We start from the raw sequence: 18,509 nt of genomic DNA, 5'->3' as shown, positions 1-18,509 counted from the left end.
GACAAAATCAGAATACAAAAGGATTTTGACAGGCTAAAAGAGTAAGTCAAATCTAATAAGGTAAAATAATAAAGATAGCCATAAAGTCCACACTTGAGTTTTAAAAAATCAATTTCATAGTACAAAATAGGGGAAAGCACTTTCATTAGTATGAATTTTTTAAAAAACTTTAGGAGGCTTGGTGGTCTCAATATGAGGAATGATGTGACATGTCAGGCAAATATTATTAAAGCCCTCTTGAGTTGCATTAGAAAGCAAAGCATGCAGAATGAGGGAGGTCCTGATCCAGTACTTAGAAGAGTACCTGGCACATTGTGGATGCTTAACAAATGTTTATTGACTGACTGACTGGTCCCATTCTCTTCTGCCCTAGTCAGGCCACATCTGGAGTAAGGCATTTAGGAAAAATAATGACAAGCTAGGGCATGGTCAGGATGTTGAAGGGATTAGAGGCCATGTCAAACAAGGATCAACTGAAATTACTTATTGTGGAGAAGAAAAGACTTTGGGTCATCATGGTGGTCATCAAGTATTGGAACAGTTGTCATGTGGAAAAGAGAATAAATTTGCTCTATTTAGCACCAGAGGGCATTACTTGGAACAATAGGAAGAAGTGGTAGAGACAAATATAGAGTCTATGTGCAAAAATCCCCTTCCTACACAATTACAGGTATCTAAAAGGAAGGAAGAAAATAGGCATTCATTAAATACACTGTGATAACTGTTACCTCATTTGATCCTCACAACAATCCTGGGAGGTAGGTACTATTATTGTTTCTTATTTTACAGCTGAGAAAACTGAGCTAAACAGAGGTTAAGTGACTTACCCAGAGTCACACAGCTATTAAGTGTCTGAGTCTGGATTTGAACCCAGGTCTTCCTGACTCCAGGCTCAGTGCTGTATATATACCTAGTTGCTTCTAGAAAAGAGGCACTCAAGGGGAAGGGGATGGGGGGGGGGCGGTGATAGAAGGGAGGGCAGATTTAGGGAAGGGGTAATCATAATGCAGGCTGTCATGGGGTGGGGGGAGGGGAGGGATGAGGAGAAAATGTGGAACTCAAAATCTTGGGGAAGTGAATGTTGAAAACAAAAATAAATAAAAAAATTGAAATGTGAATAAATGAATAAATTTAAAAAGAGGTGCTCCAAAGTAGTTTTTACCTTGGGAAGTAGGGGGCTGCCTTTTATGGAAGCCCTTAAATGAAGATTAGATAGATGTTTCTTGAGGCTATTGTATCTAGATAGGATTCTCAGTCAAATATAGGTTAAGCTGGGTAGTCTGTGAAGTCCTTTCCGGTTCTGAGATTTAGTGTGGACACTCATTCTAAGCAAAGGGACAGACAAGCAGTTTTTGGTTTTGCCTTTAATAGTAAACCAGTGTAGACTAGGAGGTAGAAAAATTAAGTCACTCCTGCCTGGGCAATGGGATTACACAGTTTCTGGCTTGGGCTGAACAGGATCATATAATGCCCCAGAAAACTGTTTTTGGATTCTCCTGTTCCCTGCCTTGACTGGATTATGTACATGAACTTTCTCAATGAGTTTGCATCAATGAAAGGATGATATAACTTCACAGCCTGAGAAGGGTAGAAGTGAAGGAAGGAGGCTATTCATTTTGAAGGCTTAGGTTTCTATACCTAAAGATATCATTAAAGATATCCCAGGTTGTTGTTGTGCTTGTCTTTTGTTTTCGAAGAGGACCATGGCATCAGGGAAATGATGACATGACTTGCAGTTGACTTTGATTTGAGTGAACGAGGGCTGTACAAGGTCACCAGCCTCACTTTCTCCTCTAGAGCCATCTGGGTCTAGTGGCCAGATATTCATCAGGATGACTGGAGATGACCCAGGATGCAATGGGAGGCCCTGGCCCTTTTAGTCTCAGGCCTTTTCAGGTACTCACTTAGAGTAAGGTAACGCCAATGACCCTAGCTCCATCCAGCTGTGGTATAATCTCTCAATGAGGAAAGAAAGAGAAGGGGATAGAGGCAGGTAAGTACCTAAATGTGTATTCTTTCACCATGACTATCTCTCCATCATTCAATAGATGAGAAAACCGATGGCTATGGGCAGGAATCAGAGCAATGGTGTGACTGAGTTCATCCTGGCAGGCTTCCCCACTCTTCATAGCATGCAAACTGAGCTGTGTTCAATATTCCTACTAGTGTACCTGCTTACCCTAATGGGTAACATGGTGATTATAAGTGTGGTGGGAGCTGATCCCCGCTTGCAGACTCCTATGTACTTTTTCCTGGGGAACCTGTCATGCTTGGAGATCCTGATCACTTCTGTGATTATTCCTAAGATGCTGACTAACTTGTTTTCAGGCCAGCACACCATCTCTTTTACTGCTTGCATTGCTCAATTCTATTTTTACTTCTGCCTTGGAGCTTCTGAGTTCCTGCTACTGGCTATCATGTCTGTGGATCGTTACCTGGCTGTCTGTCATCCCTTGAGATATCCTATACTGATGCGTGGGGCCATATGCTTACGATTAGCTCTGGTCTGCTGGGCAGGAGGCCTTCTCCCTGTGCTTGGTCCTACAGTGGTTGTGGCCTTGCTTCCTTTTTGTGGCCAGGATGTGGTGATCCAACACTTCTTTTGTGATAGTGGCCCCTTGCTTCGCCTGGCATGCACCAACACCAAACAACTGGAAGAGGTTGATTTTGCTCTGGCCTCAGTAGTCATCATGGTCTCCCTTCTGCTTACTGCTACTTCCTATGGTCACATTGTTTTGGCTGTCCTTCGAATACCCTCAGCTTCAGGCCGACAGAAGGCCTTCTCCACCTGTACCTCCCACTTGATGGTGGTTACGCTCTTCTATGGAAGTGCCATCTTCCTCTATGTCCGACCATCACAAAGTGGTTCTGTTGGCACAAACTGGGCAGTGACAGTAGTAACTACTTTTGTGACACCACTAATGAACCCTGTCATTTACACCCTTCGAAATGAACGAGTGAAGGTAGCTTTAAGGGATATACTTAAGAAGGGGTTAGCAACTTGTTCTGGGTATCTCTGATATTAGAGCTAGAGTGGGAAAAAGAATAAAATGAAAGGGGAAGAGTCAGAGGAAAGAGTAGATCTAATTTACCTAGGCATTCTGCCTATAGTTTTGGTACTGCCTGAGAGTCAGTCTTGTCTCCATATCTGACAGGCCTTCAATCTTGGGAAAATCTTTCTCACTACCATTTTAATTCTACTAACATCTTCTGCAACAGCAAATTGCAGAATTCTAGAACTAGTAAAGACTTCCAAAGATCACTTAGTCCTTATTCCTTTTTCTCAAGGAAGGATTCACAAGCCAAAACAAGTAATCGTTGTCATTACCAATTACAAATATCAACTGAATTTTCTAACAGCCTTTGGGGACTCTTTCTGATTAAATAAACTTCCATAAAATCTGTAAGTTTGCCAAAGATATGAAGGATTGCAAGATCATTTACCTAAAGAGCATAGGAAGAAGTGCCAATAGCTCAAGTCTGCATAGACTGTGCCCGGGCCTTTTTAAATCTGCTTGCTACACCTAAATATTGACCATCAGATGGAAAAGAAGTAAAGAAAATTGAACCAAGGGACTGGTTTCCAATGCTAGAGAAATGCCAATAGTCATGGAAGGTTAAGACCCCGAAGAGTTTAAGAGGAATAGCTTTTGATCAGACTCTTCTACTTCCCATATTTCATCTTCATCTAGCCTCAGGTAAAAGTTTGGTGGAAGATTATTTTATTTCTTGCAACTGGGATATCTTTCCTTTAATTATACCACTTTCCCTTCCTGTCTTTTCTTAAATCCATATTTACTTTTATTGAAGTTAGGGTGGGCATGGACTTATTCTGATGAATACTCACAATTTTTTTTGACAACTGTAAATATGTAGAGTATTTACTGGCCAATTGAATGTGATAATTAATAGTAGCTTCTGTGGTTCCTTCTAAAAGCTGTGTTCTATAATTTTGCAACTACCTACCTCGGCATCATCGGATGCCAAGAAGCAGATGAGCTCATGCCTTGTAATGGACTCAGAAGCTCATATGAGAGAAAGATAACAAATGGGGTGATGTTTATCAGTGAGAAACTAATATCAGATAGTGATGAAGAAATAAATGTACAGAGATTTTCCAGATAAAGGACAATTAAATTCAAGAATATAGTGAGTAAACTGATTTCAAAATGATCCAAAAAAATAGGCACGTGGAAAAGCTTTAACACCACTGGGAAATTGGCTGATAGAAACAGTCTTGAATTTCTAACTGCTTATCTGACAAATCAGACTGGAAGTCCAGTGGAAATCTTTAACTCAACATGACCAAAACTGAACCCATTATCTTCCCTCCCCCTCCCCTGCCAATCCCCACCCCTTTCCAAAATTTTCTGTTATTGTCCAGAGCACCACCATCCTCCTAGTCCCTCAGACTCACAAACTCGGTGTCATCCTACACTCCTCACTATCTCTCAACCTCTTTATCCAATATGTTGCCAAGGCCTGTTGATTTTACCTTTGTAGCATCTCTGAATTATGGCCCCTTGTGACCTCTGATACTGTTACCACTCTAGTGGACCTCATCACCTCACATTTGGACTATTTAATCACTTGCTGGTTGATCTGCCTGCCACATATCTCTCCATAGTCCAGTCCACCCAAAGTGATTTTCCTTACTTGCAGATCCTACCATGTCATCCTCCTCCCTATTCAATAAACTACAGTGGCTCCCTAGCACCTCCAGGATCAAATACAAAAGTCTCTGTTTGGTGTTCTAAACCCTCCATAACCTATCTCTCCTCTGCTCTTCCAGTCTTCTTGCACCTCTTCCCTATATATCTTTGATCCAGTAGCACTAACCTCCTTTCTGTTCCCTGGACAAATCACTCCCCTAGGCCTGGAATGCTTTCCCTCCTCATTTCTATCTTTTGGATTCTCTGGAATCCTTCAAGTCCTAGCTAAGAAGTCTTTCCCAAATCATTTTAATTCTAGTGCCTTCCTTCTATTGATTATGTCTCCTTTATCCTGTTTATAGCTTGTTTGCACATCATAAGAATTTTAAATTTACTTCCTGGTGGCTATAGCACAGCACTCCCCTACCCTTTTTTTTGGTTAAAAAAAAAACTCAGATAAATAACTGAGGTTTTCCTTATAGTGTGGAATTTGTCTGAGATTTCCAGTAATTTAACCCAAACAATTAACTGGTTAGGGCTAAAAAGATCCTTAACTCAACTTGTTGGTGGAGTTGTGAACTGGTCCAGCCGTTCTGGAGAGCAATTTGGAACTATGCCCAAAGGGCTATAAAAATGTGCATACCCTTTGACCCAGCAATACCACTTCTAGGGCTGTATCCCAAAGAGATCACACTAGTGGGAAATGGATCAGTATATACAAAAATATGTATAGCAGCTCTTTTTGTGGTGGCAAAGAATTGGAAATTCAAGGAGATGCCTATAAATTGGGGTATGGCTAAACAAATTGTGGTATATGAATGTAATGGAATACTATTGTGCTATAAGAAATGAGGAGCAGACAGACTTCGTTATAACCTGGAAAGACTTATATGAACTGATGCTGAGTGAGGGGAGCAGAACCAGGAGATCATTATACATGATTACAGACCCACGGTATCTGTAAGGACTTTGTAATAATAATTACCTAGCTAGTTGTAATTTCCAGAGTAACTCTTCTCAGTGTTTGTTGATCAATTTACAACTTGACCTGTTGTGATTTTTCCCCTTCTGCTATCTTTTTCATGTAGTACAGAATGCGGGTCAGAAAGACTAAGGGGATAGTGCTGCGGGAATTACTAGTGAGCTTCAGTTTGCCGGAAGAAATAAAGCTAGACACCTTCGGAGTGTCCAGGGTGGCACGCATTCCGGCGACAGTCAGAGGAAATACAAAATATGCTGCATTCCCAGACCAAGTATCCTAAATGACATAGTTGCCTTCGTTATTAAAAACAATAAAGGGAAAGTTTTGGCACAGACTAGCGTGGTACCTTTGAAATAAGACATACGCAAAAGTTATGCAGAGCGCCCTTCGATAGCTCAGTTGGTAGAGCGGAGGACTGTAGAGGTGATAATACCTGAGAAATCCTTAGGTCGCTGGTTCGAATCCGGCTCGAAGGATATGCTCACATTTTAGGTTAAAAAACCGCCTAACCACAGATAATGTCTTCAGAGGGCGATGTCACTTACATCCAATTCACCCACAAGTCAAGACAACACCCCGTCATGTAATTGATTCTCTTCGAAACCTACGAACAACAGCAAATGAATTTCTGGTCTCGTCGGATGAAATGCACACTCGCTCCGACTGGACTTTTGAACACTTGTCAGAAGCTCCGCCTGTCTCCAGTAACTTGGAAAGGAATCTGAAGCCAGATGCTCTCTTCCTTGACCGTCTTGTGGAGAAGAATATGGAAGAGAATCACTTCTGCATGGGACCAATAAAATTTGGTGAATAGAATAGTATTAAATTGAATACAAATCAATTGTGTATCAGCCTTGATCAGTGCTAGCAAAGACATAGAAATGAGTTTCGTAGAAGTAGGCTTCCCGGAGTTAGAGTGGCAAAGTGAACGCAGCAGGGCTGATTTTATAATGATGATTAAGTAGGCGGTTACGTGGTGCAGTGAATTGAATCCTGTGCCTGGAGTCAGCAACACATGAGTTCATTTCCATTTCAGATGATTTACTATCTTCCATGATCACGGACAAATGTCTTAATCTCAGTTTTCTCTGTAAAACGGGGATAATAACATCTACTTTACAGGGTTGGTGTGAGAATCAAGTGGTTCAATATTTGTAAAGTACTCACCACAATGTTTGACACATACATATACCCACATGGTGCTTAATAAATGTTTGTTTTCTTTCTATTGCTGGACATTTTATTCATGTCCTCTGCTTCACCGTTTTATTTTTGGTCGCAATGAAGACCAAAATTCTTTCCATGTCAGTGACCTTTTCCCTTCCTTCAAACATCCTTATCAAACTGTGGACTGCCTCAGGAACTTACTTTGCATTGCATTGCAAGAAATTCATTTTTTTTTAAGTCAAAAAAGAATGGAAGGAAGGAGGAGAGGGAAGGAGGAAAGGGCAAGAAAAGTAGGAAGAACTGAAAGAAAGGAGGAAAAGAGGAAGAATGAATTAAAAGACATGATTTGGTACCAAGATCTCTGAGTTGTAATCTGGCCCTGGCTTTGAAGAAAAATTGTAGGCGTTGGACTCCCTTGAGTACAGCTGGGGCTGTCCCAGTGTCTTGATGCATCCCTTTTCATGACAAAGTAGGCTAATGGGCACTGCATCTGAACTGGCTTGCATGGGAATGAGACTTGAGAAAATAGAAATATAAAAATTGTGCTTATGGCCAACCAATACAGGATTCTGGCTCCAGGGAAGAAATGAGGATACAGAGAACTAAAGTCTGGTCCAGTGAAAAAGTTATAATTATAATGGCAACTTAAAGGGGATCAATGGCCACCAAAAATTACAATAAATTCCTTCAAAAGTGGGGAAACTCAGAGACTTGTGAGCCATCTTTTGCCTTGGCTGCTAGTATATACATAGATAATGTAGCCCATATTCAGAACTTTAAATAGATGAAGACCTGAGTTCAAATCCAGCCTTAAACACTTGACACATGTACTAGCTGTGTGACCTTGGGCAAGTCACTTAATCCCAATTGTGCTGCCAAAAAAAAAATAGATGAAGAAACATGAGCTATATCTAACTGGCGATACAGGATCATGGAAGCCAAGAATCTGCAAAAGAACTTCATGGGAAGATGTTAAAGGTAAAGGGAGTTGAATTCCCATTTTTGACCTGGATTCCATTTCTAGTTTGCAAGTGCCTGAGCAAGCACACCGGGAAGATAGATGTCCTTTTATTCAGTGACCATTTATAAAGAACCTATTCTGCAAAGCACTGGACTAGGTTCTGGGAATACAGAGACAAAAGAAAGTATCCTGGTTTTTTAAGAAATGTGTTTTCTAGTCGATGTCACACCACCTCTGAAGTCAATAGTTTTGATCTCTGGACTTGAAGCTTTTTGAGGTCCTCACCTGCAAAGTTTATTCTGAACCCCAGGGATATCAAGAACCTTATGAAAAAGGAAGGATGATTCAGCTCACTCAGCATCAGAAAGAATTCTTTGTTTATGAGACTTGAAAAGCACCTAGGGAGCCTCACCCAGGTAATAAAGTTCGGGGTTAAATACTGTTTCTCACCAGCTAGCTCCTCCCTTATTTTCCCAAGTGCTTCTTTCTCCCTCTCAAAGGTCTCCATGTAAGTCACAATTAGTCCTGTTTACAACATCAGGGGTCAATGTATGACTGTAGTCTAAGAAGATGGGGAGCGTATGAGCTGCTGAGAAACATGGAAAGAAAAGACTTGTTTCCACTTCCTCCACAATCCAGTGTGCATCCAGGCTTTGCACAAATCATAAAGTGTTTGTAGCAGGGTAAGGAAGTAGTTTCCCCACCTTTCTATCTGGTGCATCAACAAGTATACTTCGACAAAAAGTGGGGAAAGGACCCAACTTGGAGACATAAAGAAATGGATTGGGTTGGATAAATCATTCAGTTTTCTTATAAGTAAAATGAGGACAATACTATCTGTGACACTTACTTTATAGGTTGTTTTTTTGTGAGGATTAAAAGAGTAAAAGTGTGCAAAGCCTTTGTAAACCTCCATCACTTTCCCAGGGAGCATAAATATAGATAAAATCACAGATGCCAAAAGCATTGAATGAAGGAAAGGTCAGAACTAGGGTGGTAGTAGCCCTACTGTACTGGCACCACTACATCATATTTGTATATGTAAATACACATCTTGTACATTTGGTTCTAACCAGTAAATTTTAGGAAGGACATTGAAGGGATGGAGTAGGTCCAGAGGAGGGCTCCCAAGATATTGAGGGCAATGAAGGTTGGGCCTCAGGAAGGTGGGTTGAAGGATTGAGCCAGGGAGAACATCAACTCTAGCGGATAACTCCAGTCTTCTCCACACTTACAGAAGATGACTTAGATTTCTGCTTCAGTGAGAAATGCTGGCAACCGCATTGCTCCTTAAAACCTTCTGACCTCATTCCGGTCAGCCAGGTCTGGTCAAATAACACTCCTCGTTCACTCTTGTCCCTCTTCTCCTTCCCTCCAGGAACAAAAGGTTTGTGATCTACTAAGGTGAATAGTGTACTCAGGCTTTTTTCATAAGTCTTTACAAAAATTGCTGTCCTTCCTAAAAGTGTCCCCAAAGTCTCAAACTCGACAATGCGTTACTTTACCAGGTGAGCTATCTAAGGTCAAGTAGAAGACTGAGTTAAGGAAGGAAGGTTCAAGTAAATGGGTTCAGGCAACAACTTCAGGATCTCCGGAGAGAAGGAAGCAGAACACGGAAAAGGAAACGGCAGAAAAGGCAAGCGGAACTGTCTCTTACAGGCAGGCAGCGTACAGGGAGAGGAATATGATCAGGAAGAGTCCGAAATGGGAACGTTAGAAGGACCAACAGATATCCACGTGTTTATTTGTAGGTATGCGTGACACGTACCTATTCACGTCCATCCTGTGAGTTTCAGTTACAACTCGGAAAAGCAAGTCTTCAACATGGAACACCTATCCCGGAGAATGGTGATCACAATCGAAAGTCAACCAGCGGGAAAACGTACGGGCTCGTCCGGGATTTGAACCCGGGACCTCTCGCACCCAAAGCGAGAATCATACCCCTAGACCAACGAGCCACGGGAGAGCTGCTCCCCTTTTCGCCTTAAGTATTTTAACAAGCAGGTGCCCCATTATTCTTTAGGAATTTTTGCTTAGAGAAGTCATTGCATCAGATAAAAGCTTCTTAAAATTGCCCTTTTCTTTTCTCCTCTCCTTCCGTTATTCTTCCCTCCACCTTACCCTCACTTTTCCACACCTCCTTCATTGTACACCACACACCTTTCACCGTCTCTGCCACTCAAGAAAGGACACAAATGCACACTCTAATCTCCTGAACCACACACAAGGGGATCTCGGGCATTTTCGTCCGTCTCCTCCAACCTTCTCAAATCTAACAATGCCTTTCCCAGAGCACGCGCGATAGCAAAAACCACCTGCACCCACACTAAGCCCAGAGACAGCAAAAGTTTACACACTTCTTCCCAACCACCTCTACTTCAATCCTCGCTTACCACCAAGGGTTTTCTTTTTAATTTATGTAGAAATATTTACTTAATTTTTTTTTTACAGCAGAGTAAATCAGATGGTCATGCCGTAGGAAAAATGAAAAAGGTAGAAGGAAAAGATTAAACATTAACAAAAAAAAAAAAAAGTGCTCATGGCCAACATATTGTCTCCATGTAAGTGCATCAGTAGCTAATACCAAAGTACCAATCTGGCTGAGCACCGAGCCATTCAGACCATGAATGTAGGCATAGCCAGTAGAGATAGTGTCAAAGCCCAGGACAGTCATATAGAGGAAAGAAAGAGTCATGACAGCCAGAAAAACTGGTTGGTTGTAGTACGAGATCCATCCCTCGCGGAAAGTGTGGAAAGGCTCTGATAGCTGGGAACCACAGCCAGGCTCTTGTTCGTTCTCAAATTCATACTTCTAGGGATCTTTTTCACCCATCAGATAGTATCTCTCCGGGATTTTTGACGGTATTTTTCTGTAAATTCTTGGTCCTTTCTGTACACTTCAGTCTGGATGAAGAAAAGTTTGTCTAGCTCCGGCCAAGTCTTACCTAGCAAACATTCTAAATTAGGGAAGGAGACAAACCACGGTGAAGAGAAGAAACCTAGTTCAGATCTTGCAGTGGAGGTTGTCACGTGAAAAGGATGGTCAGACTTCCAAGTGAGCCTTATGAAGGTAAGTCAGTTCCTGGTTGATTTCTAATTCAACCGTGAAATGCTGCTCTTCGTGGCTTCCCGCGGTCTACCGGGCTGTGGATTCTTTCTGAGAGAAGTTAATGGACCCAGGAAGCTAATGGACCCAGCCTTCTATACTTGCACCGTGGAACAAAGAAAAAAGTGAAATAGCAGGTAGATTCTTAATAATGAGTAGAAAAATCCAACTTCCCTGGAATCCTGCCGTGAAAGAACTAAACTATGTGGGCTCCATAGCTCAGGGGTTAGAGCACTGGTCTTGTAAACCAGGGGTCGCGAGTTCAAATCTCGCTGGGGCCTTTCACTTCAGTTTTTCACTTTCAATAGGATCTCAAATCAACCTCGAGCCTTCTCCGGTGTAATTACGCTGTTCATGTGCTTAAATATCTTCCTGATACCTAAAGTAAAGTGGTGATTCTATCGCTTGTTGAAACGAGGTGATAGTCTCCCTGTACTCAGCCTTCGTCGATGTTCTAGAGAATTGCCTTCCTATTTGTGCAGTACCTTACAGGAAGTAAGACCCTGTCCAAATGGCAAGGTTTATCCTCAGAAGACTAGATTTTGCCGAGACATGATAGGTACAGGAAGGCTTATCTCTTGGACCATCGGACCAGCTTGGCAGCTTAGCGAGAACTCAGAACTACACGTAGCTTCAGTGGGAAGAAGGGGCACATACTAGTAGAGAGACTCATAGTGAATGAATACGTCTAGCCACCTCTGTCACATAACTCTGTCACTGCTGAGGCCCCATGTCCTTTCGTAATACCGGTGTCGCCATGCTTCTCCCCCTATTTTTAGCCACTTCTGGTGGTCTTAGGCATAGCTCACAATCCTCAGACTGAATCCAGAAAATCTATCCCAGAGTTAAAGCACCGCCAAGGGCATCAATCAGTCCTTGGCCTGTCACTGGCTAGCTATTATTAATTTCCATCAGTGCAGATTAGAATACCGTGTAGGCCCTTCTTTATTCTTCCCTGAGGCACAAATACCTCTTTTTTACCTGCCTTTTGTTTTCTGCGATTCTGTCAACTAGGCTAAAGAGAAATGCATTTATTTAGAATGTCCAGATAAATATACCCCTTTCGGCATATATTACATTTCCTCTGGCAATTCACTAGTCATTGTGCAATAGCATGTTCAACTCTTTGCACACTCCACCCCCCACCCAAGATTGTTATAAATATTTTGGTATTTATTAGAACTTTGTTTCTCCCTTTGACTTCCTTGTATGTGCAGAGTATGTCTGGTAGTGGGTTTACTAGGTCAAAGAATTGGGAGGGGTTAGTGACTTCTTGTATATTTCCAAACTGTTATCCAAAATGGTGGGACCAATTTATTGCTCCAGCAATAACATTGAGGTGTCTATATTTCCGTAAATCTTCTAAAATTGGATATTTTCAGTTTTATAATGTTCATCAAATTTCTGGATAAAAGGTCAAATGATTTTTTAAAAATTAAATTACTATTGTTATTGGTGGTTTGAAGTGTACTTTCCCATTGACACTTATAATTAAAATTTTCTCTTGAAAATTGTCCATATCTTTTGACAACTTCTCTATTGTGGACTGTTTTTTTATTTTTCAGTTCTCTATCTTGGCCAACTAACTTTTGTTAATGATATTTTACTCAGGGATTTTTCTCTCAACTCACCAGCTTCTCTTATTTACCTTAATCTTTTTTTTAAACTGAACTATTGTTGTTGTTTTTTAATTCCTGGTTAGTTTTTATTTTGTTTTTCTCAATTACATGTAAACAAATTTTTTAAAGCATTTTTTGAAATTTTGAGTTCCAGATACTCTTCCTTCTTTCTTCCTCTTCCTCCCCCCACCTTGAGAAGGCAAACAATTTCACATAGATTATACATGTGTAGTCATGCAAAAATATTTCCATATTAGCCATATTGCAAAAGAAAACAGCCCCTCGCAATACCCTAAGAATAATAAAGTTGTTTTTTTTTAATTATGCTTCAACCTGCATTCAGACTTCATCAGTCATTTCTCTGGAGGTGGATAGCATTTTTCATCATAAGTCCTTCAGAACTGTCTTAGATCACTGCATTGCTGAGAATAGCTAAGTCATTCACAATTGATCATCATAAAATATTTCAGTTTCTGTGTAAAATGTTCTCCTGGCTCTGCTCACTTCACTTACATTCATGTTAGTCTTGCCTTGGTTTTTCTGAAAGCATCCTGCTCATCGTTAGTGTGATAATATTCCATCACAGTCATATACTTGTTCAACCATTCCCCAAATGATGGATGTTCCCTCAATTTTCAATTCTTTGCTACCATAAAAAGAGCTGCTATAAACATTTTTGTATATATAGGCCTTTTTCCTTTTTCTTTGATCTCTTTGGGGGTACAAACCTAGTAATGGTATTCCTGGGTCAGAGGGTATACAGAATTTTATAGTCCTTTTAGCATAGTTCCAAATTGCTCTCCAGAATGATTGAATCCATTCACAACTCCATCAACAATGCATTAATGTCCCCATTTTTCCACATTCCCTCCAACATTTGACATTTTCCTTTTCCATTATGCCTTAAACACAATTCACTCTGGCTGTCATTAATTGGACAGCAATAGGTCCCTGCCCAGGCACTACTTCATGGTTATTTTTTGGGCCTTGATAGTTCAGAGTGCATGTAAATAGTAATTGTTTCTGTTTTAGTCAGAAACCTTGAGACTCTTCCCCTCCCCATTTGATTAAAGGGGCCACCCCTTGGCTCACTTCTTAAACAGCCCTAATCACTGAATGGACTTTGCCTCAGTCATGTTGAATAGTGGAAAAGATCTTTTCTTCAAAAGGCCAAGATCTCCCACTGCACCCTGGGCCAACTCCAGTTGTCCTGATCTATATCTGGCCGCTGAACTCAGATGGCTCTGGAGGAGAAAGTGAGGCTGGTAACTTTTCACAGCCCTCCCTCACTTAAATCCAATTCATTTGCAAATCATGGCATCAGCTTCCCGATGTCATAGTCCTATTCGAGAAGGAAGGACAAACCACATGCTAGCTGGCATAATAGATGCGAGGTGGTGCCTCAAAGTTGTTTTAATTTACATTTTTCTAATCAATAGTGATTTAAAGCATTTGATATAACTATAAAGAGCCTTGATTTTTTTTTGAAAATTGTCTTTTCATATTCATCGACCATTTGTCAGTTGGCTCATAATCTTATAACTTTGAATCGGTTCCCTACATATTTGAGAAATAGGGCTGTCATCAGAGAAACTTGCTATAAAAAAGTTTCCCCAATTTCCTGCTTTCCTCTAATTTTGGCTCTATTGGTTTTGTTTGTGCAAAAACATTTTAATTTGATGTGTGGGAAATGATGGAAAGAGTTTTGTTTCCACAGAATTAAAAGTACTTCCCCCAACTTTAGCAGAATGTAAGTCAGGTGACTGATTCTAATTAGAGCTGGGATCCAGCAGAAACCAGACTTCTGATCAGGTGAAAGGTTAGAGGCTTGTAGGCATGCTTAACAAGATGTTTGAGGGGGCATTATATGGGCAGTTTAGGGGGTTGCATCTGGCCAATGAAGAGCCAGGCAGGAGATTCTTGAATTGGGAGCCAATAAAAGGGCTGGCATTTGTCTGAGTTCTTGTACTCTCCTGTACTCTGTTCAGGGGACGTACCTATTTATTCAGAAATAATAAATGTAAAATATAATGAAAACCTTCCTGACTTTCCAAAGAGTATTGTTTATCCCTAGACTAAGTATGTTTCTAACAGAAGTAATCAAAATTATCCATTGTACATCTTGTAATGCTCTCTATCTCTTGTTTGGTCATGAACTCTTCCCTTATCCATAAATCTGATAGGTAAAATATTACTTGCTCCCCTAATTTGTCCATGGTATCATCTTTTACATCTTTATGTCTAAATCGTGTACCCAGTTTAACCTTCTCTTGGCATATACAGTGTGAGATGTTGGTGTATGTCTAACTTCTACCAAACTTGTCCCCAGTTTTCCCCACAAGTGTTGTCAAACAGTGATTTCTTATCCCCAAATCTTAGATCATTGGATTTATCAAGCACTGGATTGCTATGGTCATTTACTGCTGCGTATTGTATACGTAATCTATTCCACTGATCCACCACTCTATATTTTAGACAGCACCATATTGTTTTTATTATTACTGCTTTGTAATACAGTTTGACATCTGGTACTGCTAGGACACCTTCCTTCACATTTTTTTCCCCATTGATTCCTTTGGTATTCTTGACCTTTTGTTATTCCAGATGAATTTTATTAACATTTTTTCCAGCTCTCTAAAACAATTTTTTATGGTTTTGTATGGCATTTAAGGAGTAAATTAATTTAGGTAGGATTGTCATTCTTATTGTATTGACTCAGCCTATCTATACACAACTAATATTTAATTACATTAATATTGATATATAATAATCAATATTTCTCTAAGTGTTTAGAACTGACTTTATTTATGTCGAAAGTGTTTTGTAATTGTGTTCATTCAGTCCTTGGTTTGTCTTGGCAGATAGACTCCTAAGTATTTTACACTGTCTGTAGTTATTTTTAATGGATTTTCTCTTTCTGTCTCTTCCTGCTGAGTTTTGTTGGTGGTATATAAAAATGCTGATTATTTATATGGGTTCATTTTATATCTTGCAACTTTGCTGAAATTTTTAACTATTTCAACCAGTTTTTTTTTAGTTCATTCTCTAGGATTCTTTAAGTTTGCCATGATATCAGCTGCAAAGAATGACTTTTGTTTACTCATTGCCTATTCTAATTGCTTCAATTTTTTTCTTGTCTTATTGCTATAGTTAGCATTTCTAGAAGGACATTGAATAATAGTGGTGAAAATGACCATTGTTGCTTCATCCTTGGTCTTACTAGAAAGGCTTCTAGTTTATCCCCATTACAGATAATGTTTGCTGATGGTTTCAGATAGATACTACTTATCATTTTAAGGAAAGCTCAGTTTATTCCTATTCTTTGCCTAGTGTTTTTAATAGGAATAAGTGTCATATTTTGTCAAAAGCTTTTTCTGCATCTATTGAGATAATCGTATAATCTTTATTGGTTTTGTTATTGATCTGGTCATTTAGACTGATGGTATTCTTAGTATTGAGCCATCTCTGCATTCCTGGTATAAATTCCTGGTCATAGTGTATGATCTTTCTGATATATTGCTTTAATCTTGCTAGTATTTTATTTAAATTTTTTTTTTGCATCAATAGTCAATAGGGGAATTAGTCTATAATTTTCTTTCTCTCTTTTTGCTCTTCCTGTTTTAGGTGTCTGCATCATATTTGTGTTGTAAAAGGAATTTGGTAGAACTCCTTATTGGCTTATTTTTTCCAATAGTTTACGTAGTGTTAGAGTTAATCATTTCTTTAAATTTTGTTGCTGCTGTTCAGCTGTTCAGGTGTGTGTGACTCTTTGTGACCCCATGGATGATAGGATGCCAGGCCCTTCTATCCTCCACTATATTTCAAAGTCTGTCCAAGTTCATTTAATCATTTCCATAATAGGATCTATCCATCTCATCCTCTACCATTCCCCTTTCCTTTTGTCTTCAATCTTTGCCAAAATCAGGGTCTTTTCCAATGAGTCCTGTCTTCTCATTATGTGGCCAAAGTATTTAAGCTTCAATTTCAGTATTGGACCTTTCAGAGAATAGCCAGGATTAATTTCTTTAAGTTTTGACTGATTTGACATTGCTGTTCAAGGGACTCTCGAAAGTCTTCTACAGCACCACAATTTGAAAGCATCATTTCTGTAGCACTCAGCTTTCCTTATAGTTCAACTATTACAGCTATACATTGCTACTGAAAAGAAAGACATTCCCCCTTTGGCCATTGATTTCCAAGACTGGACTCACAGTGCCCAAGCCCCTCAGTGGATGTAGAATTGTCAATGAGGGAAAGTTCCTGTCAGGGACATGGTACAAGTCTAAGGAAAGGTCCCTGGGCCAGTGAAAGACCATGGGGAAAACAAGCCTCCTAATGAGAGAGCCAATGCCTTGAAGACATATGGTCCCTCATAATAATGGGGACCAGTTCAATGCTCAAGTTTTATTTGCAAGTGATGGGAAAGAGTGGACAAGGGGAAAGAGGAAAAGGGAAGAGGGAGAAGGAAACCAAAAATACAACTCAGACGAGCTAACATAGAATAAAACTCATGGTGTTTTTGTTTGTTTTTTGGGGTGTGAGACACAGAGACCATAGGTCCATTCAGTGGGAAGGCTTGGTCTCATGGGTGCAGCATGCTTCTGGGGAGGGGAGATGTGCTTCCAAGGAAGTGTGTACTCCCAAAGAGGCAATATCTCCTCCTGCTAAGGGGAGATCTACTCAAAAATACTTTTCTGAGAGTAGGATAATTAAGCCCTGAGCTGGTTGGCCATCTGGAACTGGCAGATTTGCACATCAAGGTTAAGGGAATACAGGAGATTTTTGAGGTACACAGGCACAGGAGGAAAGACAAACTGGCAACTGGCAAAATATTGCTCTTGCACACAACTATATTAACCTTAAAAAAAATGCTGTCAATATCTTTATGTGCCAAATCTTATAGCAATGGTTTTCATGTAAAAATTAAGAAGAGAAAGTCAAGATGGTTTCCAGAGCACCAGGCCTTTATCTTATAACAGTACATAAAGGGAATTTATTTCCCTAAGCCTTTGTTCACAGCAAATATTTTATCATTCTTAACACTAGGGAATAGTCTGGTAGGACTTATGTATTTCAGCATGAGTGCACAGAAATACCTGACCAGTTGCAGTAGGGGAAATAGATACCATCATAGCTATATTGTATAAGTTTTAGAGCTATAGGGTAGAATTCATAATTAAAAAGTCTTGAACCAGTGACCGTCACATAACTTACACTGAGATTTAGGGTGTGATCAAAAGAATCGTTTTAAAGGAAAAAAAATTATGGGACCAAAAACTCAGGAAGGAGGTGGGGAGTGAACTGGGTACGAGGGTGGGGAGAAAGAAAAGCATGGGGAAGCAATTTGGTAAGGAGGGAAAGTGAACGAGCCGTGGTTTTGCAATGAAGCCAAGCTTTTTGCAGGAGAATTGAGGGCAACGAAAAGACCGTGGTCAGGAGTTGGGTGGTGGGCGGCGCTGCAGGAATTGGAAGTTAGCTGATGTTTGTAGGGAGAAATGAAGATAGACCCCTTCAGCATGGCCAGGGTGGTGACTGCAGCTGGGAGAAGAAAGAAAGAAAGAAAGAAAGAAAGAAAGAAAGAAAGAAAGAAAGAAAGAAAGAAAGAGAAAAAAAGAGGGGGAGGGAAGGAAGGAAGGAAAGAAGGAAGGAAGGAAGAAAGAAAGAAAAAAGAAAGAAAGAGAGAGAGAGAGGGAAGGAAGGAAGGAAAAGAAGAAGGATGGAAGGAAGGAAGGAAGGAAAAGAAGAAGGAAGGAAGAGTTACTACCATCTAAGACAGGGGTGGGGAACCTTGAGCCTGGAGGCCAACTTGGATTCTGTCAAAGGGTGATGCTTGAGGACCTAGAGTATTACATGTGGTCCTGAGACCACAGGTTCCCCACCCTTGCTCTAAGACATGGAGGTGGGGAGAAAGTGTATATCAGACATATTTGTGCAAAGGCTGGAGAGAGATGGAATGTCCTAGGTGAGGGATAGAAATTGAGTTGTCTGATTGGACTAAAGAATGCATGGGGTGAGGGGGAGT

General features: G+C 40.3%; 1 protein-coding gene and 3 non-coding genes across 4 annotated transcripts; 3 read left to right on the top strand and 1 right to left on the bottom strand.

The window, feature by feature from the left end:
- Nucleotides 1-2,060: 2,060 nt before the first annotated feature.
- On the top strand, nt 2,061-6,448 carry LOC118829712 (olfactory receptor 6S1). Its single transcript, XM_036736618.1, has 2 exons — nt 2,061-3,010; nt 6,127-6,448. The coding sequence occupies exons 1-2, from the start codon at nt 2,061-2,063 to the stop codon at nt 6,446-6,448; spliced, it is 1,272 nt and encodes a 423-aa protein (XP_036592513.1).
- On the top strand, nt 6,019-6,110 carry TRNAY-GUA. The gene is given in 2 exon segments: nt 6,019-6,055; nt 6,075-6,110. It is a non-coding gene; the product is annotated as a tRNA-Tyr (tRNA).
- Nucleotides 6,449-9,648: 3,200 nt separating the features above from the next.
- TRNAP-UGG lies at nt 9,649-9,720 on the bottom strand. Its single transcript has one exon. It is a non-coding gene; the product is annotated as a tRNA-Pro (tRNA).
- A 1,356-nt stretch (nt 9,721-11,076) lies between these two features.
- TRNAT-UGU lies at nt 11,077-11,149 on the top strand. The gene has a single exon. It is a non-coding gene; the product is annotated as a tRNA-Thr (tRNA).
- Nucleotides 11,150-18,509: the final 7,360 nt, after the last annotated feature.

This window comes from Trichosurus vulpecula, chromosome 8 (genome assembly GCF_011100635.1).
Source record: "Trichosurus vulpecula isolate mTriVul1 chromosome 8, mTriVul1.pri, whole genome shotgun sequence".
NCBI classification, from domain to species: domain Eukaryota; kingdom Metazoa; phylum Chordata; class Mammalia; order Diprotodontia; family Phalangeridae; genus Trichosurus; species Trichosurus vulpecula.
Note: the sequence above shows the minus strand (reverse complement) of the source record. Positions and strands in the feature narration are given on the sequence as shown.

Coding starts and splice junctions, on each gene's coding strand:
- LOC118829712 (XM_036736618.1), top strand. CDS start 2,061: ATGGCTATGGGCAGGAATCAGAGCAATGGTGTGACTGAGTTCATCCTG. Junction 3,011..6,126: donor GGGTTAGCAACTTGTTCTGG/GTATCTCTGATA, acceptor CTCACATTTTAG/GTTAAAAAACCGCCTAACCA.